The sequence below is a fragment of the Balaenoptera borealis genome (genome assembly GCF_965194805.1).
Source record: "Balaenoptera borealis genome assembly, chromosome: 11".
Classification (NCBI taxonomy): Eukaryota; Metazoa; Chordata; class Mammalia; order Artiodactyla; family Balaenopteridae; genus Balaenoptera; species Balaenoptera borealis.
Window position 1 is genome coordinate 70,287,265 of NC_138868.1, and position 24,993 is coordinate 70,312,257.

General features: G+C 44.6%; 1 protein-coding gene across 7 annotated transcripts in view; it reads left to right on the forward strand.

Moving 5' to 3' along the window:
• Positions 1-24,993, forward strand: part of FAT3 (FAT atypical cadherin 3) — a 702,395-nt gene that overhangs the window by 627,452 nt on the left and 49,950 nt on the right. For all 7 annotated transcript variants that reach the window (XM_082340432.1, XM_082340440.1, XM_082340439.1 and 4 more), the window contains 6 exons: positions 11,733-12,122; positions 14,671-14,885; positions 16,129-16,266; positions 17,412-17,555; positions 20,374-20,571; positions 23,472-24,270. In XM_082340432.1, the coding sequence (XP_082196558.1) occupies positions 11,733-12,122; positions 14,671-14,885; positions 16,129-16,266; positions 17,412-17,555; positions 20,374-20,571; positions 23,472-24,270 (1,884 nt within the window). The remainder of the gene's footprint in view (positions 1-11,732; positions 12,123-14,670; positions 14,886-16,128; positions 16,267-17,411; positions 17,556-20,373; positions 20,572-23,471; positions 24,271-24,993) is intronic.

Here is a 24,993-nt window from a genome sequence, read left to right on the forward strand (position 1 = left end):
ACATATGTGGATTCCTGTCTCAGGTGTTTTTACACACAGAGCCTGGGCTCCCTTGTGTAGGAATCTCAGAGGCTGGAAATACCCCTCTCCAGTCATTGGAGATCATATTTCTGTCACACGGGGCTTAATTTGGGAATGGACTGACCCCCCCCTATGCCCAAGAAAATAGGATGCCTTCAGTTGATTAGGGACCTAGGAACTACCCCCTCCCAAATCCAGAATCCAGCAGCAGAGATAAAATAACACACAAAAATCAGACAAACTGATTTGGGAGTTTTTAAAAATAAACTTTGGGAGTTTAAATAAACATACAGGCCAGGGGTCCATCTCCAAAATCTGATTCAGGAAGTCTGAGATGGGTCTAGACATACATTTTTTTCTGTAGTTGACTGTGATGTCTTGCCTGGTTTAGGAGTCTTTGCATTGGACACATATAAGTTATTATTATTACTCCTTTTAAAATCTTCCAAGCAGGGGGAGGTCAAAACAATCGTTGTCAAACAAAACAGCACATTCCTTTCAGAAAGGAGTATCTTAGTGAACTGTTTCAGCGGCCACCTACAGGCAGGGAATTCTGATTTCTAAGAGTTGATCTCCGTGACTCATTCCCGTGAATTGACACGTTCACGCGCTGTCTCATCCATAGATGCCACAGGTTGGTAACAGCCTTCTGAGCTGCTCCTTTGAATCAATCCTGATCCAACACACAGCAGTACACAGGATGGGTTTAAGGGAGTGCTAGATGTCTGGAGGAATTTCCAATCACCCCTGAGCATTTTGTGCAGAATCCAAGGACCCCCGCTTTGGCTTGGTGCCTCTGCAGGGTATGTTGAGGGTCAGTGGAGCGTGCTTATCAGCTTTGCTGCAGGATACATGCTGTCATTTCACCTTGTGAAGCCTCGTTGACGGGGGCAATTATGTTGTCCATCATCAGTGGGGAGCTCTTGGAATAACTTCTCCCATATTACATAGCACTTCCCACCCACACACCCTCTCCATCTCACCCCTTCCAATCTTCCTTCTTCTCTCTCTGCTAATTTATCCATTAACTTCTGCCCAGTTTTTCATTTACTGTAGCTATAATTGCTTATAACAGCTCTGGTAATTTGCTAGCAGCTCTGAAAACAGACAGCTTCAGCACCTGCGCATCTAAATGTATAATTTTGCAATACTGATCCCTTAACCCTTCTCTGAGTGCCGCTTGCAATTTCATCTTTCTTAACTTCACATATGTTCACATCACCCGAAATGCCCTTTCTTCTTGTCACTTTCCCACTTTGGTACTCCTGACAACTCCTGTCTTTCCTTTGTGGTTCAATTCAGTTGTTTCCGTCTCTGGGAAACTTCCCCTGGCCACCTCTCTCCAACAATCAGTTATATACATGTTTGTCTCCTGAGAAATAGGAGACATTTGAGGGTAGAGATGCTGTGACCCTCTTCTTTGTATCCCCAGTGCCTACCATATGGCAGAAGTCCTGTGAATATTCACTGGATGGATGAATGAATTGATCCAATGGTCAGAGTCAACAACCCACCCAGGAAACATTTTTAGCGTTACTGCTGAATAGCAGTTCAGCATAGAAGTTCTGTGCCCCAATAGAGATGGAGTTTTGAGTACATGGTTGATGGATTAATTTATTTATAAAATAAATTAACAAATTTATTAATAAATAAGTAAATTTATTAATTTATTTATTGACTATCCCAGTTAGCAAAGTGCCAAGCCGTAGATGCTTGAAAGAGTTATACCCTGATGAGCTGCAACTTTTGAGGGATCACAGAAGGCAGTCTCGGCAATGGGGCCAGCTTTATCAGTGTGCAGCCTTTGCAACTGCACAAGGCCCCGTGTTTAGAAGGGCCCCGTGTTGGTTTAATGTTCTGCTGCGGCTGCATTGAACTTCTTCACCCTTTTTTGTAATTGAAGTATAGTTGATTTACAATATTATGTTAGTTTCAGGCGTGTACAGCAAAGTGACTCGGATATATACATGTATATGTATGTGTATATATATACATATATATATATTCTTTTCCATTACAGGTTATTAAAAAATATTGAATACAGTTCCCTGTGCTATACAGTAGGTCCTTGTTGTTTATTTTTTATATAGTAGTGTGTATCTGTTAATGCCTCCCCCTTTGGTAACCATAAGTTTGTTTTCTCTGTGAGTCTGTTTCTGTTTTGTAAATAAGTCATTTGTTAACATTTTTTAAACAAGTGTCCCTAGATTCCACATATATGCGTTAATATACGATATTTGTTTTTGTCTTTCTGACTTACTTCACTCTGTATGACAGACTCTAGGTCCATCCACGTCTCTACAAATGACCCAATTTCGTTCCTTTTAATGGCTGAGTAATCCAAAAAAGACGGAATATATGTATACATATAGCTGATTCACTTTGCTGTACAGCAGAAAGTAACACAACATTGTAAAACAACCGTACCCCAATAAAAAAATAAATAAATGAATTTATGAAGGATAAACACACACACACACACACACACACACACACACTGCATTTTTATGTTCTGTGAGAACTCACATCATGTGGCCAGTCTTACCCAGCAGAGCCGGTGCCAGCCCAACTGACAAGTCCCCAAGAAGTTTATGGTACAGTCAGGGTCTGTGGCTGGTGCTGCCTTCTGTCTTTTTTTTTTTTTTTTTTTTGACTATTCAAAAAGAGTCAAAAGGGACTACTGACCCCCAGAGTTGGTATTTTGCACGTGGGAATGTGCCAGGATTAGTTATCACCCAATGAAAAACTTTTAAAAGGCACTTAAAGCAGACATAATTAGAGAGTCTATTTAAAAAGTCATTTCTGACTTCAGAAGTAATCGCAATTCCATGGACCTCCTCAGGACAACTTTCTGCTTTATTTCCCATCTGAAGGCATATTTTAAAGACAGAAAAGAACGTTCAGCTTGAGCTCTTTCACTGGGATAGAATTTTATTTGCCTCCCACAGGCAATGAGAGAAGAATTTGAGGCTAGCAACTTTCTTCTACTGCTTAATTAAATAGTGTTAAGAATGTATCCCTTGAAATAACTTTATAATAAGAACTTTGACCCAAAAAAAGTGATTTTTCTGAGTAAAGTCAGTGCCTTTCTGAGCAAAAACTAAAATGAGGAATGGAAAGATCCAGAAAAAGAATCTTATAAAAATACCTTTTTCTACAATTATTTCAAGTCGTATGTATGTTGAGAAATAAACTGGCCTGGAAAATAACCTGAAAATTTGACTACTCTCTACGATTGATACTAAAGAATTGTTTTCTATGTACATGAGTTTTATAATAGTTCTTTTACTTATTACAGACATGATCTGTGGCCACTGTGTAAAATCTGGAAGGACAGACAAAAAGAAAAAAACAGTCAATTCTAACCACTGTTACCATTTTGATAGAAGTCCCTTCCACCTTGTTCTTTACAAAAATGGGCTTCTAAACTAGATACTGTTTTGTAACCTTCTTTTTTCACTGGCTTGCAAACATATTTTTGTGTCACTATATACTCTTTTATACTTTTACGTAATGATATATATAGTATTCTGTGATATGAATGCACTGTGCTTTATTCAACCAGTCCTTATTCTTGGAAAATTGGGTAGTTACTAGTTTATTTCACAAATGAGAACATCTATTTAGCAATAGCTTTGTATATAATCTATGAATGTTTTATGCACATTTTTAGTATTTAAATATTTCTGACTTCTCCACTTCGCACTGTTTGGAGGCTCTTCAGTTCTTTGGCCCGTGCATTTGCGGCGGGCATGTGTGTGCATATGGTGTGCACACCACCCCTACCTTCATCGTGTTATCAGGTTCATCATACGCTTGCTGTGGTCCCCTGGCTGTTTCTTCTGCAGTTCCACATTCATTCTCTCCTGTTGTGTGCCAGGCCCTGGACTCAGAACCAGGATACAAAGATAATAAGACACAGTCCCTTAGCAGGGGGTGGGAGTGGGGAGTATCAGATGGAGGCAGTCGAAAGGTACAAACTTCCCGTTATAAGATAAATAAGTACTGGGGATGTAAGGTACAACATGATAAATATAATGAACGCTGCTGTGTGCGATATATGGAAGTTGTTAAGAGAGCAAATCCTATGTGAGTTCTCATCACGAAGAAAAGACTTTTTTTAAAAATTTCGTTACCTGAGAGGATGGCTATTCACTAAACTTACTGTGGTAATCATTTCATGATATATGTAAGTCACATCATTATGTACACCTTAAACTGATACAGGGCTATATGTCAATTATATCTCAATAAAACTGGGGGGAAAAGTAAAGTGGAAAGGCAAAAAAAAAGACACGGTCCTTCTGCCTAAATGATACATTAATCTAGTGGGAGAAAGGATATAAATATAACTAATGAGAATGCAAAAATGATGTTAAGGAAGCAAAGGGAAGGGAGCAACTGGGGAAGTTAAGGAAGCTGTCCCAGAGGAGACCCTGCAAAGAATATGTAGGATTTTGACAAATGAAGGCGGGAAAGAAGATGTTCCGTGTAGAAGGGAAAGCATGAGCAGAGGCCTGCAGGAGTAAATGTGAGCGTGTCTTCAGGAGTGACTGGAGTAGACCATCCAACAGGGAAGTGGAGCAGGAAATGACATGGAGAGTGTGGGTTGGGACCAGACTGGAAAGGACTGGAAAGCCATTCTCAATCGTTTTTACTTCTTGCTGTAAGAAGTGAGAAGTCGGTAACTATCTTGAGTGGGGGTGGGTAGGACTGGACCCAGCGTTTTAGGAACTTAACTCTGATTCAATTTAGCCAGGAAGGGATGGAGTCCGAGTTTGCAATTAGGGGTCTCTTGCAACAGTGTAGGTGAGAGAGGGTGGAACCTTGCCTGACTGTGAGCCCCGGCCACAGACATTCAAGAGGTCTCTCAGAGGTCGAATCAACATTCCAGTTCAGGTAGGATTGGAAGACATGCAGGAAACCCTAAACTATCTGATAGCTAAGATATTACTTTAATATATAGTTAATAGTTTACGTAATTCCTTGTCAAGTTGCTAAGCTCCTAGAATTAGGGAAGCATCTTTTGGGCTCCACTTCACCTCAGCATGGTGCCTGGAATAGTCAAACAAGTGGCACTTGACAAATCCTTATTAAATGGGAGGGTCATAGCCAGGGTCTCTGCTGAGAAAGACAGAACCCTTGTGCTTCTCAAAAGTACTATATTTTAAGGATAAGGCTGTTGCAAAGGAATGCAGTGACATATTCAAGACCCAAAGCTTTGTTTAGCATTTTTCTTCAAAAGGTAATCCTTATAGCTTAAATAAGAATGTGCCTTAATCACCACGCCTGGGTCCTAAAGACTGAAATCTAAATGTACTTGTGGGATTTCAAGCACTGATAAGTAGACATTCATGAAGTCGGGAGAAAGTGTTGGTTCAAAACAAGTTATTAGATTGCCTAGGTCATGGGATTGAGGGACTGACAGCCATGGGACATGAAGGAACTGTAAGGGGCAATTGCAATGCTCTGTATCTTAATGCGGATAGTGGTTCCACGGAGATGTACATTTCTCAGAATTTATGCGCTAGACACTCAATGTGTTCAGGCTATTGTACATAAATTATGACACCTCAGTATATCAATCAAGCTGATATGAAAGCAAGTGATTAGAACCAAACTTAAAAGTATTTCTAGAGTATGATTTTTGAGACTGTTTCAAATTACTTTTTCCCCAGATATCTATTCTGTATAAATTCAAGTCCCTTTAGAAAAGCCAGTTTACAGCAATTTAGTACAACCCCCATTTTCTGTGTGCCGCTTACAGGCCAGATCCTGTGCAGGCACTGGAGGATAGAGTGTGAAGGTCACAGACACGGCCCTGCCCTGACAGAGTCAAAGCAGCTGCCAACATGAGACCCCCTGAGTAAGAGCAGAGCTCTTGTGGGTTCCTTAAGCCCAGGGAGCTTGATCTCAGAAGGAGGGGAGAAAACATTTTTAAAGACCAGGTAAAAAAAAAAAGTCTCAGTGTACTTGCTGTGTTGGCTTCTCTGGCCATTTGGTTTTGGTGCTGGTTCTAACATCTCTAACAATCTCAAGTATCAAGCTGAGTTCTTCTGACACTAGGTGAGATCCTTGGGGATGATCCTAGCAGTGGACGTTATTTCTCACTGAGGTATAAAAGCCTTGCTGTAAACTATATGTGTGAACTCTCAACATGTAACTGAATGGTATGAAACTACTGTGTTAAATTTTCATCCCATCCAGAAGAGTCCAAGAACTCATCATCACTGGGTTTAATGTGGACTTTTCCTTTGGTGACTCAGCCCATTTATGCCCAGGTCCAGCAACTTAATGGCCAGTTGGAGGAGAGGGTCAGCCCTTTGAAAATAAAAATGAAACCAACTCCATTAATTTAACTTGCAAATGAATCAGAGTGCTGGAAGATCATCTTACACTTCAATGGACTAGGTTCTATCATTTTAAAAATGAAGACACCTGGGCTTCCCTGGTGGCACAGTGGTTGAGAATCTGCCTGCCAAGGCAGGGGACACGGGTTCGAGCCCTGGTCTGGGAGGATCCCACATGCCGCGGAGCTGCTAGGCCCGTGAGCCACAATTGCTGAGCCTGCGCGTCTGGAGCCTGTGCTCCTCAACAAGAGAGGCTGCGACAGTGAGAGGCCCGCACACCGCGATGAAGAGTGGCCCCCGCTTGCCGCAACTAGAGGAAGCCCTCGCACAGAAACGAAGACCCAACACAGCCAAAAATAAAATTTAAAAAAATAAAAAAATTTTTAAAAATGAAGACACCTGAGACCCAACGAGGTTAAGCTACATGAGTATACTTGGGAAACCCATGGGCTACAAGCAAGATCTTCTGTCTTCCAAGACTGCACCACATTGCCTTCATTTCTAAGCATTTAAAACTTTGACTTTTCTGTACAGTCCATGCTCCCCAAATGGTCCCTCTTTTCATTTGGCCCAGTTGAGAGGAACCTAGCCTCCATTTAGAAATCTTCCAAGGGAGGGAATATAGATGCCCTTGGCAACCCACCCACCCCAGGTTTTCATAGCCTTCTCTCTGGGAATTTGTACATGCTATTTCTTTCCTCTCACCCCACTCCACAAAATGCCACTACCTGTTAACTTCCTTTGAGCAAATCGGGATTTTAAGCATTCTCTGTTTACTTGATTTTAATCCTCTGAAGGCCTGCCTGCTCCATGTGCCACAGTTAACATGCGGAAACTTCACATGCAATGAAAATCATACTTCTCTTGGTAGTCTGGCATTTCAGCATCTTAAGAAGCTAAGTAGCTCCGTCCTCATTAAATTAAGCGCAAATTGGAGAAGAGAATTACGTACTTAAAAACACAGACACGAAATGATGGATTAATGTTATACCTTAATATAACACGTCGTGACATGCAGTGAGAGCATTAGACCAATTAGCAAGCAAGTCTTCTGCTCGGGTTCATCTTTTCTGCCGGGTGCATAGAGAAAAGCTGGTGATTTGAAGGATGGCATTTATCAAACGCCCGTGGATAGAAAGTTTCCACTTTAGTGACGGGACCTGCATTCATTTAACAAAGACAGCCCCCATTGCCTGGTAATACAGCAAAAGACCCGAGTGCTCCACTGAAAGTATTGCCTGCACGTTGGCATTTATGCATCTGACTTGATTTCTAGAAACCATTGAAATCTGTTGCATTTGTGTCTAAATTGGAGTTTAGATACATTCCAAAAATATATCCTGCTCTTTTCTTCAGAACTACCAAATCACAAGTGATACCACTTAGCAGGTTTGTTGGTTTGGGTGCCCACCCTGCCCCAACCTTTTCTAGTCTTACTTTCATATTAAGTCTGACCGGTAACAGAAAGGAGAGGTAAACAGTAAATCTCCCTGTTCCTCCTGGTGTGAATGCGCAAGATAACTGTCAGAAGCAAAATGTATGGGGAGTGGGGGGAGTTTGGGTCAGCAACTTGTTGGGGATGGTTTTCTGCTGTGATAAAGCAGAAACTCCCTGTCACCAAGCTTTAAAGGAACAGAACCTGCCCGGAGGGGAGCCGTGGTCTTCGTGTGACTGATCAATGTCAGCCTTGTAAATGCAGGGTTCCAACAACAGGACCAGCCGGCTGAGCTGGAAGCTCGGAAAACACGTCCTCTCCTGCTTGGGGGTCTGAGCAGAGCCGAGGGCCTCTGAATAGGGCTGGGAGAGAAATCTGCAGACTGGGGACACAGGCAATATCTTTAATTAGATTTCAGCTATCTGTCCCAGTGAAGGAAACACAGGCAGTCATGAAAAGCACCTTCCCTTCAGGCCTTGCTGCCACAGAGAGCGACAGTGTGCAAACCCAGCCCCTACCTCTCCTAACTCAGCGGGTTGGAGTACTATGGCTTTCAGAACAGGGTCAGAAATGGCCTTCTTCTTACGTGATCTTCAAGCCTGAAGAGGAAGCTTATCCAGGAGCAGACCTCCTGAAAATAGGACTTTGTCCCTCCTGCTTACCTACATATGCTAGTGGCACCAGGGGAATCCCTCAGCCCTTGGTTTATGCATCAGTGAAGTGGGTGTTGTCAGCAGATGCGCAGATGAAAGATCCTGCATGAACTTCCTGCCCCATCTTATTGTTGGTAAGAGCGCTCTTCCATACGCTGGGGCTGGGAGTCAAGTCCCCAGGGAACGTGTGTGATTTGAAAACCCATGTGGTGTATTTATGTCAATCACTGATGTGTTTCCATAAATGCATTTTTGTGCCTTTGAGAGGTGTCCTGACATTATCCAGTCAGTCAAGGCAGCTTCCAGGGCACACAGTCAACTCCGACACCCAGGCAGGGTTATTGTTTTTCAGGTGCAAGCTTGATCACCTCCGCAGTCCTCTCTGTATCCACCCCAGGAATTTATGTTGAAAAGTTTAATCTTGCAGCCACCTGTAAAAGTAGCCAGAAAGCATCCCTAAAACACCTGCTTTGGGACCTTATTTCAAGGGGCAGCAAGGAAAGAGCAAAGACTTCTTGTTTTTCACCCCAGCACCAATAAAATCAGAGGTTGATGTTTATATATCACGGGGTGGTAGTTTTGAAAGAGAAATAAAAGTAAATGATGAAACTTTGGATAAAATGGACTCTCTGGAATGGAACCATGAGCAAACTCTCAATGTTGACCTTCTGGTTAAAGCCACATAATGCAATTTCTCTCATTCCCTCCAGATACATGATTTTATTGGTTTGCTTGGAATTTTGGCTTAAGGGAAACTGTACGTTGAGGGAGTAAAATGTTTAACTCTTATTACTGCCAAAGGCCTGTCCCCATGGTGAGATGGTATAGTAGAAAACGACAGCGCGTAGGCCCTCCCTGTAAGAGCTTATATTTTAGGGGTCCATGATTCGCAAAAGACATTTTCAGGTAGTTGTCATAGCTAAAGTCATGACTAATGACTGTCTTCATTAAGACCATTTAGGATCACCATGATGCTTTTTCAGCCTATGAAGTTGTTATGTTTTCTTTCTTATAAACTGTACCTCCTAGTGAATTTGAGGTTTATATACCATTTTGAAGTGCTGATCTCCTCGGATGAAAACAGTTAAATCAATCTTCAGAATCAGATGTTGGTCCAATCATCATTCACTGATTTGTTGGTTGTTAATGAACATTTCCTGGTTGATAGGTTTTAGCTTTAGTATATATTAAGGTAACATGGTATTTTGATAACTACGTGCATTTCTTTAAAAGTCATGGAACTGGAGACCACCCTCTGACTAGATCCTCTCCCTCCTTTGATGGGGTGCTCTAGGCTTACTGGCCACTGTATTTCTTTTTTTCCCTTTATATCCCCTTATGACCGCATCCATTCTTATGGCTCTGCTGGCTCTCTGAATGCTGAAGACCCTCAAAAATGTAACTCCAGTTTGGACCTCTCCTCTGATCTCCAGCCTCCTCTCTCTGCTAACTTCCTACTTGAATCTCCACTTAAATATAAAATGTCCATCTCACACTTAATCGATGCAAAAGAGGGCCCGTGATCTTCGTCCAAATCCTAGTCTTCCCGCAGTCCTCTCCATGGCAGCTGATGACAACTCCCTCTTTTCAGTCGCTCGGGCCCAAACCTAAGAGTCATTCTGGGATCTTCTCTTTCGTTCACATCCCACACCCTGCCAGCTCCACGGTGAGAAAGCGATCTATTCTCACCACCTCCAAGTTCAGAATACATTTAGGGCCCCTCACTTCTCACACCTACGTGTTCAGAGTACATCTGGAACCCGACCACCTCTCACCCCTTCCAACACCACCGTCCGTCCCAGCTGCCCTTATCGCACACCTGTCTTCCTGCAGGAGACTGCCAGTGGGTCTCTGCTGCCTGTCTTGCTGTTCTGTTCATAACCAGCTGCCTGAGCGATCCTGTTAATATCTAATTCATTTCATGTGACTCCCCTCCTCAGAGCCCTACAGCACTTCCCAACTACCACCAACCGCCACCCCTCCGGGCGATCTGCTCCCCAATGCGTCACCACCCTGCTCTCATCTCCTGCATCTCTCTTCTTCACTCTGGTCACACTGGTCCTCTCCCCCGTGCTCCTCAAACACACGAGCTCGGCTCCCACCCCAGGAGCTCGGCTCCCACCCCAGGCTTGCCTGGGTCCCGCTGCCTGCAGTGTTTTTCCTCAGATTTCTGCACTGCTCACTCCCTCCCCTCCTTCAGGTCTTCACTCAAATGCCAAACTTCCAACCACCTGTATTAAAAGGACCACCTTTCCCTCCAGCTCCCAAACTCCCTCTCCCCCCAGCACTCACGATTCCCCCCCATTATGGCTTCATTTTTCTCCCTTTTTACTCCCTAACATACCATGTATTTTACTGATTCTTTGTTCTTGTTCATTTCTTTTTTTTTTTTTAACATCTTTATTGGAGTATAATTGCTTTACAATGGTGTGTTCATTTCCGCTTTATAACAAAGTGAATTGTTCTTGTTCATTTCTTATTTACTCTCACCAGAAAGTAAAAATTTCCCACAGGCAATGTTCGACTCTTGTCCATTATGAGAATCTCTAGCCTTTGGAATAGTGCCTGATAGAGTCTAGATAAAAATCTGTCGAATTAATTAATTAATTTGTATTTCTCTTTCTGTGGCACATCTTGACCCTTATACCTATTGGCATCTTAGAGTTTTTCTTAAGGATGCATGGGGTTCTTTAATATATTAAGAAGATCCAACTATTTCTTTTTTTATTAAGTTGCTGGACTGTTTATTAGGAGATGCTTAGTAATCCTCAAGATAACAGTTTCAGATGGAGGTTATAAAGATATGAAGAAATTTCTTGAGGGCTTGAATAATTATAGTTTATATGTTCTTTACGGTTTTCAAAGCATTTTTCATCTTACTTGTGGCCTAGGCAGGTAAGAAAGACTGTAACTTGTCCAAGCCACACGAGCCAGAAGAATTGAAGTCAGTTTCTCTAACATGATCAAGACAGTTGGTCAGTTATTTGAAAACATTAAAGTAAGGACTCATAACAACGTGACACATGCATGCAAAACGTTTTGCTTTAGATCCAACTATTCCTGATATTTGTTACCAATATTTTCTGTTTCTTTACCATTTGGTTCAGTTGTATATTTGCTATAAACTGAAGTCGTCGTAGGACCAAAGCTGTTGGTTTCCATAGTTACCGTTTTTCTTCGTGTGTCCCTTAGACAGTCATCAAAGCCACAACCTCTAGTGCAGAGAGCGTCCGGCTGCGTCCCCCTCCGCTCACGCTCTCGTGTCTCCCACAGGCACCAACAGGAAGGTCGTGTACTCCCTGGCCGACTCGGCCAATGGGTTCTTCTCCATCGACAGCTCGTCTGGCATCATCATGCTGGAGCAGCCGCTGGACCGAGAACAACAGTCCTCCTACGGCATCAGCGTGCAGGCCACCGACCAGAGCTCCGGCCAGGCCCTGTCCTCTCTGGCCACTGTCACCATCACCGTCCTGGACATTAACGACAACCCCCCCGTGTTTGAGAGGAGGGACTACCTGGTGACGGTGCCTGAGGACACCTCCCCTGGCACGCAAGTCCTTGTTGTTTTTGCCACCAGCAAAGATATAGGCACAAATGCCGAGATTACGTACCTCATCCGGTCTGGAAATGAGCAAGGGAAATTTAGGATCAACCCAAAGACAGGTGGGTAAACAGCAACCAACTTAGAATCCAAGGCTTCCCTATACCCTGGTTCTCCTCCTAACCCTCTCATCAACCGCCCTTCTTGGTGGAAACAAGTCTTCTCATAGCAGGACCTGCATGCCGACCCCAGAGTGCCCTCTGACACTCTGTTCCAAGGATGCCCCCTGCTAAGTTTCAGCTCCTTGCTGTGGGCTCACTGGGCAAATACTTGGCCCCTAGGTTGGCTCCAGGAGATTTCAGATTGGCAAGCTCGGGACCAGTAATGTGGTTCAAGATGGGGAGATAGTATTTGCAGATGGAGCCTGAGGGTCTGTTTGTTTCTCTCTCTTTTCTGTTTGCTTGTTTTTGTTACTTGGGTCCTATATTTCTGTGTTGGAACTGCTCCTGGGGATTAACCTCTCAGTTGCCACTGTCCACGCTCAGGTTGCCACTCTCTGGTCACTTACCAAGGCAGACGTTAATGAGCGATCGGCACGGTGACCTTCAGGCCTTCTACACCCAGCACGCGGCCAGCTGGAACGGGCATTTTATTTGATTCCAGCTCACTGCTCCTCGTCAGAACCCTGCCATTTCTCACCACGCCCTTTTCAAACTCTGGGGGAGGATGTGGCATCTCCTGGGGAAGAGATGTCTAGAAAGAAACCAAGAGAACAAAAATAGAACCCTAGGGCTTTCTCTTCCTCAGGGAGTTAATAACTATTAGGACTGTTCTGAGTAAACGAAGAGGGTAATTCAGGAAAAAGTTTGGCTATTCTTTGAAAAGTAAACATACTCACTCTTGCATTTTCAAAGAGTGTTTATATTAATATTTTCAAAGCTCTTTTGTGGATATTCTTATTTGTTTACCTATCCCCCTATGAATAAGCAAGGCAGCCCCATTTCACAGATAAGAAAGGTGAGTCTATCATACCTTCCGGCCACTGGATGTAATTCCCTCATCACTCAAGGAATATGTACTTGTTGAGCAAGAGGGCAAAGGAGGTCTGTTTTCTGTTGGATAATCCCAGAAGTATGAGCAAGAAACTATCGCAATTAGCAATGTTCATTTAACATGGCAGATACACCAGCTTCCTATTAAGTCATTAGTTATTTCTCCCATTTTCTGTATGAGAAAATCAGCTTCAGAGAGGTTAATTTTTCCAATGTGAGTAAGTTGTGGGTGGTGCAGGGATCCAGGATTTGAAGTCAGATCTCCCTGACTCTGGAATACATGCTCTAACCTCTATATAGCACTGCTATGCCATGGGGGTGCAAAAATTGCAGGACATGTAGTCCCTGCCTTAGTATAGGAGGGTGGAAACGTTAATGGAGGGATTGCAGCAGCAGTTTCTCCCAGCAGTAACCCTGTTTATTAAGTGCATTACTTCAAATTAAAATGTATGGGGATTTTCCTCATTTAAATATGTGTTAGCCTTAGCATGTCTAGTTATGGCCATTGTATATGAATACCATGGGGAAATGGTTGAGTACTGTTTAAATCTGGCTCTGGATAACGAGGCTGGGATGCAAAATCAAGCGCTAGGGGTGGTAATTGCTAAGAAAACATAATTATGGAGAGAAAGAGGCTCTGCTTTAGGTACAACTTCCACTTCTCACCTTAAGTAGAAGGGCAGGCTTAGCTCCCTGAGAAGCTGCTTGTCTGGAAAGAGAACAGATGTGATGTACTCACCTTGGTCCTAGTGACTGTTTTCCAGGTGGGAGAGAGAGGTAAATGCCCTTGAGAACTGCTCTGCCGACGGTACCATGACCAGCTACCAAGTGCAGAAGGCAGGACTGGGTCGCCCACCAGAAAGGGCTAGGATGGGAGGGAAAGAGCGCTCAAGGAGCCCCTCGTGGAGGTGCCCCCAGCTAGCTGCTTTCACCTGTTCTACTTGCTTAATTTAAGCAAATCTGTGCCATGGGTATTAGCTCTGCTCTGTAGTTGTAGACACTCAACTCACACTTCCTATTTGGCAACGGATCCCCAAGCGTTTGCTTTTCCATCACATCACCATATCCTGAACTTTCTGAGGTCTTTGTCCTCTTTGTGCCATAACAGTTTTAGAAAAGCACCTTATAAGTAGGGGGAGGCACCTTAGTGGTTAATTCAATTTAAGGCTTAGGTTAAGTCTGCAAGTATATACTTACTGATGAGGGACGGGGTCATACCATCACGTCCACGCATCTTGACTCATTCTCAGTCTGCCTGGGTCCCCTTGAGGAATCCTGGGGAGATGCTCATCGGGGATGCTCGCTCCTGTCTCTCCTCCCAAATTGCCTGAGGGTGAATAATGCCTGAGATTTTCAGGCTGCTTGAGGGAAGTTCAGATGCTATTGCAGAAACATACAAAGACCTGATTTCTTCAGCATTGTGTCCGATGGATAGCAATGTTTTAACTGACAGCATTAATCAGACTCTGGGTTGCTTTCAGCTGGGCATTAAGTAAACAAATTCCTGAATATCTCAAACTCTTGGCTGGAAATGATGTTACAGATATTACCATGATTGTGGGACTGCTGACCAGCGTTTTTCCTAATCAAATCTAAAGCTCCCCATTTTCCTTCAAAGGGAGTATCTCTGTGTCTGAGGTCCTGGACTATGAATTATGCAGAAAGTTTTACCTGGTGGTGGAAGCGAAAGACGGGGGCACCCCCGCCCTCAGTGCCATGGCCACTGTCAACATCAACCTCACAGATGTGAATGACAACCCTCCCGAGTTCAGCCAAGATGTCTACAGTGCTGTCATAAGTGAAGACGCCTTGGTCGGGGACTCCGTCATTTTGGTAGGTGCCAGGGGGGTGGTCCAGATATCTGGGAGTAATAATCCTCAAGAGAGTGAAAAAGTGAGCAGAGTCTATCTTGGATTCTCTTCGCACTTTCTCTTTTCAGTGTCCTTTGGTCCCCAAGAACTTTAGTCAGACACCAGTCTTTCAACTGCTCCTTCTCCACGTTGTCTGTTAGAAAGGGTCTGATAAAGTTCATTTATATCAAGGTGTAAGTGATCCCTCATCACTTTCCTCCCAGGAGTGTATTTTTTTGAGAAACAAAACAGACCATGGAATGAATTTCTAATGATAGCTCCTACTAATTTGTGACCTTGGATGACAAGTTTGTAGATGGCTAAGGACAGAATAAAAAATCCTTCCCACCACCCCCAAATACACACACACACACACACACACACACAAACACACACACACACGCACACACACACGCACACACACACATACAGAAGGGCAGCTACAAATGAGATCAAGCTTAAGACTGACTGGTTACTCTTAAAGGAGCTCTTTCTGGAAGGAATTTTTTCTATACCAGTAAGAGCAAGCTATGTATTAGGGGGACACAGGTTCTCTTAGACACAGAAATTACATTTGGGAACAGTGAGTCAGTCCCATCCTCAGCAACCTCATCACCCCTAGGTGGGAGAGGTCCCTTCCATCCACCCTCGTATCTGGCTCCTGCAGCACCAGGTGTTCATTCTTTACACATCCAAGGTAGACGTCCCAGGCCATTTCTCCTGGGGCCTGAAACTATTACAAGACTATTTCCATACATACAAATCCCAGCATCACCAATGTGGGGCTGTGTGTTTGCCATGTGGGAAAGGGAATTTTCTTGGACTTCCTTAACATGGAAAAGCATAAGTTTAGAAAATACCTGACTCAGTGGCAGAGACCATTGTTTTGCAGAATTGGGAAAGAATCACCGAAGTATCCCTATCAGTTAGTTTTGGGTCTATCTTTACTGGCTCAAGGCCTGAGGAAAATCAGGCCTAACAAGCGTCAGGCGGTATGCAGATAAAAATGAACATAAATAAAATGGCAGCTCTAGTCATGGTGCTTTCCTCCTTCGGCCAACCCCAAATCTCTTCCCCTGGTGCATGATCACTGGCATTGGTGAGTAGAGTGCCTAAGAAAACTCTCAGAGCTGTGCCCATTTGTACAGACCTGGGACCCTAAGAATAAACCTTTTCTCTGTCTGTCGTGTCATGTCTTTGCTTTGTTTTGCTTGTGTCCCGTGAAGCTAATAGCAGAAGATGCAGACAGCCAGCCCAATGGACAGATTCGATTTTCCATTGTGAATGGAGATCGAGACAGTGAATTTGCTGTGGATCCTGTCTTGGGACTTGTGAAGGTTAAAAAGAAATTGGACCGGGAACGGGTAAGCTAGTTTAGGCATGCTCCCTTCCCATCCACACCCACCCCTTCACTGAAATCAGGCACGGACTCCATGAGTATAAGTAGGAAGGTTCTCCATTGTAAATAACGGGAGTGGGAATTCCCTGGTGGTTCAGTAGTTAGGACCCTGCGTTTTCACTACCGTAGCCTGGGTTCGATCCCTGATCGGGGAACTAAGATCCCATCAGCCTCGAGGTGCAGCCAAAAAAAAAAAAAGAAACAAACAAACAAACAACGACAACAAAAAAACACACATTGAATAATGGGAGTAAATAGGGATGGACTAAAATGCAGCCGGAAGTATTTTCATTAGACCTTAGAAAGAATTTGTTGCCAATAGATGCTGGTATTTTCTTATTTTTGGAGGCTTTAAAGAAAAAGCAAAAAACCAACTTTCTAGATGGTTTGAATTTTGGTCCTTCCAAAGCAAGAAGGCAGAAAAGTATATTCAGCATCGGGATCCTGTGGTCCTGGATTCATGAACAGCATTGACCCTAAGCGAGCAGATACAAAAGGATGACCTGAAGGTATCTAGGTCAGAAAGAATGATCCAGCAGATTCCTCTGTCCGAGGTTAAACTAAGTTTCTAAACACTGTCTTTTTTGACCAAAAATATGTGTCTTCAAAGTGAAATTTAAATTTGGAAAAAGATGCCATAGGCATGACGCTTAAAAGTAGAAAGACTTCACTGGGTAATAGAAGCCCGTAATATACTCCCAAAGTGTCAAAACTAATACTTAGGACAGATCAGTTGTGACAACTGTTAGAGTTTGAACAACGGCCAAGAGCTGTGGTTCTAACCCGGGCTGATTTTACCCCCAGGGGACATCTGGCAATATTTGGAGACATTTTTGGTTGTGACAAGCAGGCAGAGGCAATATTGACTTCTAGTGAGTAGAGACCAGGGCTGCTTCTAAACATCCTGCAACGCACAGGTCCGCCCCCGACAACTAAGAATTATCTGGCCCCAAATGCCAGTTGGTGCCGAGGTTGAAAAACCCCGGTCTAAAGACTCAACGTGAAGGTGGCTCATCTTCAGCAAAGCATTGTGAGCCTGCAGCGCCGGAGTGGGCCCGGAAGGAAGCAAGCGCTGTGATTCTTTACTGTCGGCCCTTTGTGCTTTGGCAGGTGTCCGGATACTCCCTGCTCGTCCAGGCAGCAGACAGCGGCATTCCTGCGATGTCTTCAACTGCCACTGTCAACATTGATATTTCTGATGTAAACGACAACAGCCCAGTATTTACACCTGCTAACTATACCGCTGTGATTCAGGTGAGCAAATCTGGCCTCCCAGGCTCTTGTCCTTATGCACTCATCCTCCTTCCTTCACTGTTAATTACTCATCATGGTTTACTCTTGTTTTTACCTACTATCAACTCATCCCATCGTAGGGCTAGTATGAAAAGAGCCTGATTCTTCTACTGCAACTGATTAATAAAACGTCGATAAGCGCTGTGGCCAATGGGGTTCTTTCAAGTGTCAGGTGCTTTCCGTACACGGTCTGTCCTCACGACGGCCCTCACTTTATAGTGAAGGAGGTAAGGATCTGAGAGGTCAAGTAGCTCAACCAAGATCATGAAGCTGTTAAGTGATAGAGTCAGCATTTGAACTCAGGTCTGTCTTCTGAAAAGACTATTCTCTTCCCACAGTGACAGGCTGCCTTTAAACCACTTTGTGCTATTCTAGCAGGGGAGGGAGGTTGATACGAACCATCTTGTTTGTCAAAGGGAGATTGGCCTTCAGGCTAGAGCTGCTCCCCATTAAAATCAGTCTTCCATAAGCAGTTTGCTTAGCAGTTTAAACCCACTTGCTCTCTAAAATTAGACTGCAGGAGAGAGTGACTTACTGCTGGTGTTCTGCTCTCAGAGAGGATGACTTTTCTTCCCAGCTATTTTTTTTTTTAATTCAAAAGATATCTCGTGAGCACGGTACTAAGTGCCAAGCTACTTCCATTTCCCAGTATTTCTAGAAGCTGAAAGTCCGATTTCAAGAGGATCAGGAAATCCAGTCCAGGAATACTGTCAGCATGGAGGACTTACAGGAGACAGGGATGGATATATGTGTCTTGTGGGAACTACAGATATTTTTAGGAAATCAGCCTCAGAATCACCCACCATGGGTTCCCAGGGCTCTGTGGGTCGAAGGTGAGATGAGAGTGAGCCAGTCTTGAGGGGCGCCTTTGGAACAACGTTCAAGACTTTTGAGTCTGGCCATCTATAGGCCCCCAGCTCCCCTGCACCACTGAGCCCCCCCCCGCAGGATCAGGCTGAACAGCTCTCTGCTCCCTTCCTACCCCTTTCTCAGCGAAACTTGATACCTTCCCCAGTGGTATTTTGGTTTCCTCTCCTCTCCCATGCTCTTTCCAGCAGCTGTGCATTCCTACCCCTCCCCAGCTTCCACAGAGCTCCCCCCAGGCTCTGCCCCTTCCCCCACTGCTCTTTCCCTGCACGGCTCTGCTCCCCACCTGTCCCCACGATGCAGCTCTCTGCCTCCCCTCCCCCGCCTCCGCTCACTAGCCCAGCGCAAAATGGGCTCTGCCTACTCAACATTCAGTTTCATGACACGCCGTCGATCAGCTTGACAGACTGTTCTCACACGCACTCCAGGAAGTCAGCAGGGAAAGAACAGAGACGCTGAGCCCATGAGCGGTGACCGTGGCTTCCGTCTGCAGCACCGGGCCCGTCTGTTCTATTTCACCCTCCTTCCTCGGATGCGACCCCTCAGGCACACATCCTCTTACCCTCTCTCTTGTATGGAGGAAATGGCTTTTATAGAGAGAGCAAACAAATCAATAAATCTTCTATTTTGTGTGGTGCTGAGGATACTGTCAGTGTGCGCCAATAAATCTACGCTGGGCTGGGACGTTTCCACAACTTATTCCAGAGGGAGACGGTGTCTAGTTCCCGAAAACCAAAAGGCCACTTGAGAGGAGAAGCAACGTGAGAAGTCTCTGAGGTTCTTTTCTCCTCTTTCTCCTGCAAAAAAAAAATGCTCCTCCCATTGTTCACCCCAGAATAATTTTCTTTTTCCAACACATGGTTCTTATAAGACTAATTCAGCGCCTAAAACATGAGTGCGCCCGCCCCGCCCGTGACTGCTGTCATGCAGGGTATCATTGTCTTCATCTCTGTGACCCAAACTCAGTTAATCCAAAGTCAATGTCATCAGCAGGCCTGAACTAATGAAACTGACTTCTGGCCCGAACCATGGTAATGCTGAAGTCTAAACAGAGCAGAGCAAGGAAACCAGTGCCTGAGCCACCGAGGAGTTTAATTTGGTGTTTTCAAAGTAAGGACAACCTTGGGCCCAAAGAGGAGTAACTAGGAGCCTTTGTGTTTCCATCTGGGGTAGAAGGCAGAGTTTCTGCAAAATCGTGTTGGCATAATGACATCCAGACTTCCGAAACTTCTGATGAAGTCACAGATTCCTTTTCTCTTCATCCGCTAACTGAGGAATATCCATCCCATCCCCTTTCCCTTCCCTTAAGAAACAGCAAAACTGTGTTCTGATGGCTGGGGTGAAAAGCCCTATTTTTCACCTGAGACCTGCCTTTGTATTTTTCCTGGGAAGTTGCCAGGATGTCCCCCTAAAGAGTCCGGTATTGTGACTCTGTGTCACCACATTGGGCCTCCGCGTAACCGTGGTAAGCGTGACGAAGTGCTTTCCCATCCTGAAAGGTTGATGTTGTCTTGGCCCGAGAGGATTTCTGACATCGTCATGAAGGCTGTTGAGCGCCGTGTATCTCCGGAGCCGTTCGGGTGAACTCAGGGCAATTCCAGCCTTTCAAGGACAAGGTGTAACCAGCAGCATCCTTGGAACCTGCAAACCCATTCAAAGCCAAGTCCTCATGTTTTCACCTGCAGCTCTTTGTCTCACAGGGCAGTTGTGGGGTGGCAGCCAAGGATGGGAAACATGACGCTTACAGAGGCCAGCACATTTTCAGAAGACAAGATAATATCACAGGGAATCCCTTCCGCAAAAAACCCTGTTTCTAGCACAGCACTCTCAGCCGGTAATGATGGGTTTTTTTTTTTTAAATGTGAAGAGAGGTGTAATTTTATCTTCCCTTTTAATATACTCTCTTATGCAGGAAAATAAGCCAGTAGGCAGCAGCATTTTGCAGCTCGTGGTGACAGACAGAGACTCCTTTCACAATGGGCCTCCCTTCTCCTTCTCTATTTTGTCGGGAAACGAAGAGGAGGCGTTTGCGTTGGACTCGGATGGGATCCTGCGCTCAGCCGTGGTCTTCCGGCACATGGAGTCTCCAGAGTATGTGCTGTGTGTCCAGGTACAGCCTTGTCCTCTGCCCGCATCAGGCCAGCTTTCTCTCGTGCTGGTTGCTGGGCCCGTTGGTTGGGTTTTCTTTGTCGAGCAAGTCAACATAATTCATTACTGCGCAGGAATGTTCCCTTTTTAATCTCAAGTTCAATTTCACACCAATAAAAGTGGCCTCTGTATGTGAAATTGAACAGGAAAGAAAGGAAGCATCATTGTTACAAGCGGGACGTTCCTGTAGGGTGTGCTGGGCTGACGGTCCCTGGGCTTAAGTCTGCATTCTGACAATTCCTGGGGTTCTAGTTGAGCCCGAAAGACAACTCATTTGTCAAGGCTTGCTGCTTGGTACTGAAAAGTATTTCCCAGGTCAACCCAAGTGGGGAAGCAACCAATCCTTGTCCTAATGTGATTGAGCTATTTCATGGCCTCTGCTTTTGAAGAGACCTCTGCTTGGTAAGTTTCCCCAGTGAGGAGGGAGGGGAACAGGGAGATGGCAATGGCCTCCCAACATTTCAGCTTCTTCAAGGTCATGGCATAAAATGAAGTGAGACCAAGAGGCAAAAGCGGCAGTTATGGGAAGGGTGTGGATAGGAGCAGGAAAGAGAGAGCGCCAAAAATTCACTGGGTGCAAATTTTGCCAGTACCAAGATGTGGGTCCATTAGTGAAACTGAGTGACTTTTTTTACCCACAATTGGCACAGAGGGCAACCTAAACTCATTATTAATGGTGGCAATAATAACTACAGTCATTCTTTATATAGCATTTAATTGTGTACCTTATTTCTTTGGATAAATTATGGCTTACTCTACTCCACAAAACCTTCCAATTTAATGACTTTTGGCTCCGAGCACATTGATAAACTCTTCAGTTGCCACCCACGCGTCCAACAATATTATGTGAATGATTTTATATCATGGTATAGGTCCTCAAGGGCAAGGAGAGAGTTTTAGTGCCTTCTCACAGAAGCTAGTACAGTTCTTTGCATACCATCTCTGGTTGTTAGAGAGCATATTTCACATCTCAGACTTGGTAAACACCATGGAGAGCTTTCTCCTCCGAGTCCCTTATATTAAACTACCACCAAGTCGCACGTTTCTGCCTTCATAAGGTCCCAGTGTGCATCAGGTACGTTCCCTTTGCCATCACCCCACTTTATTCTATATCGCCCGATACTCATACTATTGCAGAAGCCTCCTGGGTGTTCCTCTGGCTTCAGCCTCATTCTTTTCTGATCTATCCTTACACCCCTCCAGGCTAATCATTCCACTTTGATTATATCAGTCCACTTTGATTATGTCATTCCACTAAACCAGAGGTCAACAGACTATAATAGCCCCTGAACCACATCCTGTCCTCAGCCTGTTTTTATAAGTAAAGTTTTATTAGAACACAGCCTCACCGACTCATTTACATATGCTCTGGGCTTCTTCTCTGCTGGAATGATAGTTGAGTAGTTGATAGAGATCATATAACCCCAAAGCCTAAACTATTTCTTATGTAGCCCTTTACAGAAAAGGTGTGCCAACCCCTAAACTAAAACCATCTCAGCTCCCTAGTGCCTGAAAACTTGTGAATTCTGGCTCTTTCAGACTTTAGGCAGACATGACTGTCCAGTCCTTCTCAGGCCACAGGCCCATGAGTCTGCCACCTTACACCCAGTGGCTTCGTGCCTTTCTGTCACCTTTCTGGTTTTCGACATCTGAGTGGGCAACCTCTGGCCTATAGAGTCCAAACTCATCACTGTCTTTTGAGGCCATACACAGTTTCACTTCAAGTTCAACCTAATTTGCTAAATTTATCTCTTCTTACATGAATTTTCCATTTCAGCATCTCTGGTTCACATAATTCATTTTTAAAAGCATATGGTGATGGTAATAATAAAAATAACAACATTACATTAACTCTCACATACTAAGTACTTCTATGAGACAAGCCTGTGCTAAGTACGTTGCAATCACTGTGTCTGTTAATCCCCACAGTACAAGAATCCTGTGAGGTAGATGTGACTATTTTATTCAAATTAAAGATACAGAAATTGAAACTCGAAGAAGTTAAGTGACTTACTCCAGGCCAGACACATAGTGAGAGGCAGAGCCAAGATTCAAACTCAGGTCTCTGTGATGACCAAGCCCATGTATTATACTACCTTCTACATACAAGGACACATCTCTCCAGATGGTACCTGGCCTGCAAGGTCCTTTGCAGCCCCGCATCCTGAGATATACCCGCCCTGGGGACCCAGCCCCTGAGAATCTGCCCTTCTCAGAAGTCCTACAGCACTGACTACCTTCACATTGCACATGGCAGGTACTCAGTAAAGATCTGTTTCAGGGTAGTAGTTCTGTCAATTCTTATGTAAAGAAGGAAGTCAAAATGGGTTTTTTCAGGCTACCTATTTTGCCCTTCACTGTACCATCTTTTATTCTAAACCTTGATATTGTGTACTTCTCACTTTAAATAACATTGTTTCTTAAATGTGCAGAAAAGTGCTGTCTGGTTCAATCAAAAGCAAAGAAGCCAAAAAGAACAAAGATTTCTCCTACAAGTGGGAATGCCACTTTATGGGGTTCCCCTGTGGCTTCTGTCCAAAATTAAAACAAGGCCAGCCTGTTGTGGGCATGCTGGATCCCATAGCACCCTCTGTTCTCCCTCCCAATTCACCCCCCATGGCTTTATTGTGTTGACACATTTTATTGTCCATAACAGAGTGTACATATGGGGACCCCAGGTGATAAATCACTCCTCTTACTTAAATGCACATCCTCAACATTTTGCAGAATAGTGGCAGGGGGATGGAGGAAGAAGCAAACGTGGTTAAAGGAAGAGACATCTTCAGAGTTTTGTTGATTTTTTTTTAATTATTATGGTTTTTTTTCTTACTTCCTTGGCTTTCTCCCTCTTGGTTGTTTTAGGCAAAAGACTCAGGCAAACCTCAGCAAGTTTCTCACTCCTACATCCGCGTGCGGGTCATCGAGGAAAGCATCCACAAACCCACAGCCATCCCCCTGGAAATTTTCATTGTCACCATGGAGGACGACTTTCCTGGTGGGGTCATTGGGAAGATCCACGCCACAGATCAAGACGTGTACGATGTCCTCACATTTGCCCTGAAATCGGAGCAGAAAAGCTTGTTCAAGGTGAACAGTCATGATGGGAAAATCATCGCCCTAGGAGGCCTGGACAGCGGGAAGTACATCCTGAATGTGTCAGTGAGTGATGGCCGTTTCCAGGTGCCCATCGACGTGGTCGTGCACGTAGAGCAGCTGGTGCACGAGATGCTGCAGAACACCGTCACCATCCGCTTCGAGAACGTGTCCCCCGAGGACTTTGTGGGGCTGCACATGCACGGGTTCCGGCGCACCCTGCGGAACGCGGTCCTCACCCAGAAACAGGACAACCTGCATATCATCAGCATCCAGCCCGTGGCGGGCACCAATGAGCTGGACATGCTATTCGCGGTGGAGACGCCCAACAGTGAGTTCTACAAGCCGGCCTACCTGATCCAGAAGCTGTCCAACGCCAGGAGGCATCTGGAGAACGTCATGCGCATCTCAGCCATCCTGGAGAAGAACTGCTCCGGGCTGGATTGCCAGGAGCAGCATTGCGAGCAAGGCTTGTCGCTGGATTCCCACGTGCTCATGACCTACAGCACAGCTCGCATCAGCTTCGTGTGCCCGCGTTTCTACAGGAACGTGCGCTGCACCTGTAACGGTGAGTGCGGTTCGGAGAGTTCCCTCCCCAGTCCTGAGCTTTCAGAGGTGGCCTGGGTTACCATCCTGGCATGCATGCATTCGTTCATTCACTCATTGGACAAAATATTTACTGACCGCCAGCGATGTGCCTCATCACCATGCGGGACGCTGTGGCTGCAGGGTGAACAAAACAAGCTCCGCCCCTTCTCCGGTGGGGCATGTAGCTTATGGGCGGCACAGACATACAAACAGGCTGGCATAATCCACGTGATGAGTATCGTTAGGGGAAGTACAAAGTCCTGTGGGAGGACCCTATGAAGAGGGAAGGTTTTCTGAAGGGACTATCCTCTAGGTTGAGGTAAAGGATAAGTAGGAATTAGTCTCTCTCTGTCTGACTTACTTCACTTAGTATGATAATTTCTAGGTCCATCTGTGTTGCTGCAAATGGCATTATTTCATTCTTTTTTATGGCTGAGTAATATCCCATTGTACATATGTGTGTGTGTGTGTGTATATATATATATCTATAGATATATATAGATATATACCACATCTTCTTTATCCATTCATCTGTCAGTGGGCATTAGGTTGCTTCCATGTCTTGCATATTGTAAATAGTGCTGCGATGAACATTGGGGTGCATGTGTCTTTTCAGATTAGAGTTTTTGTCTTTTCTGGATATACGGCCAGGAATGGGATTCATGGATCATACGGTAACTCTATTTTTAGTTTTTTAAGGAAC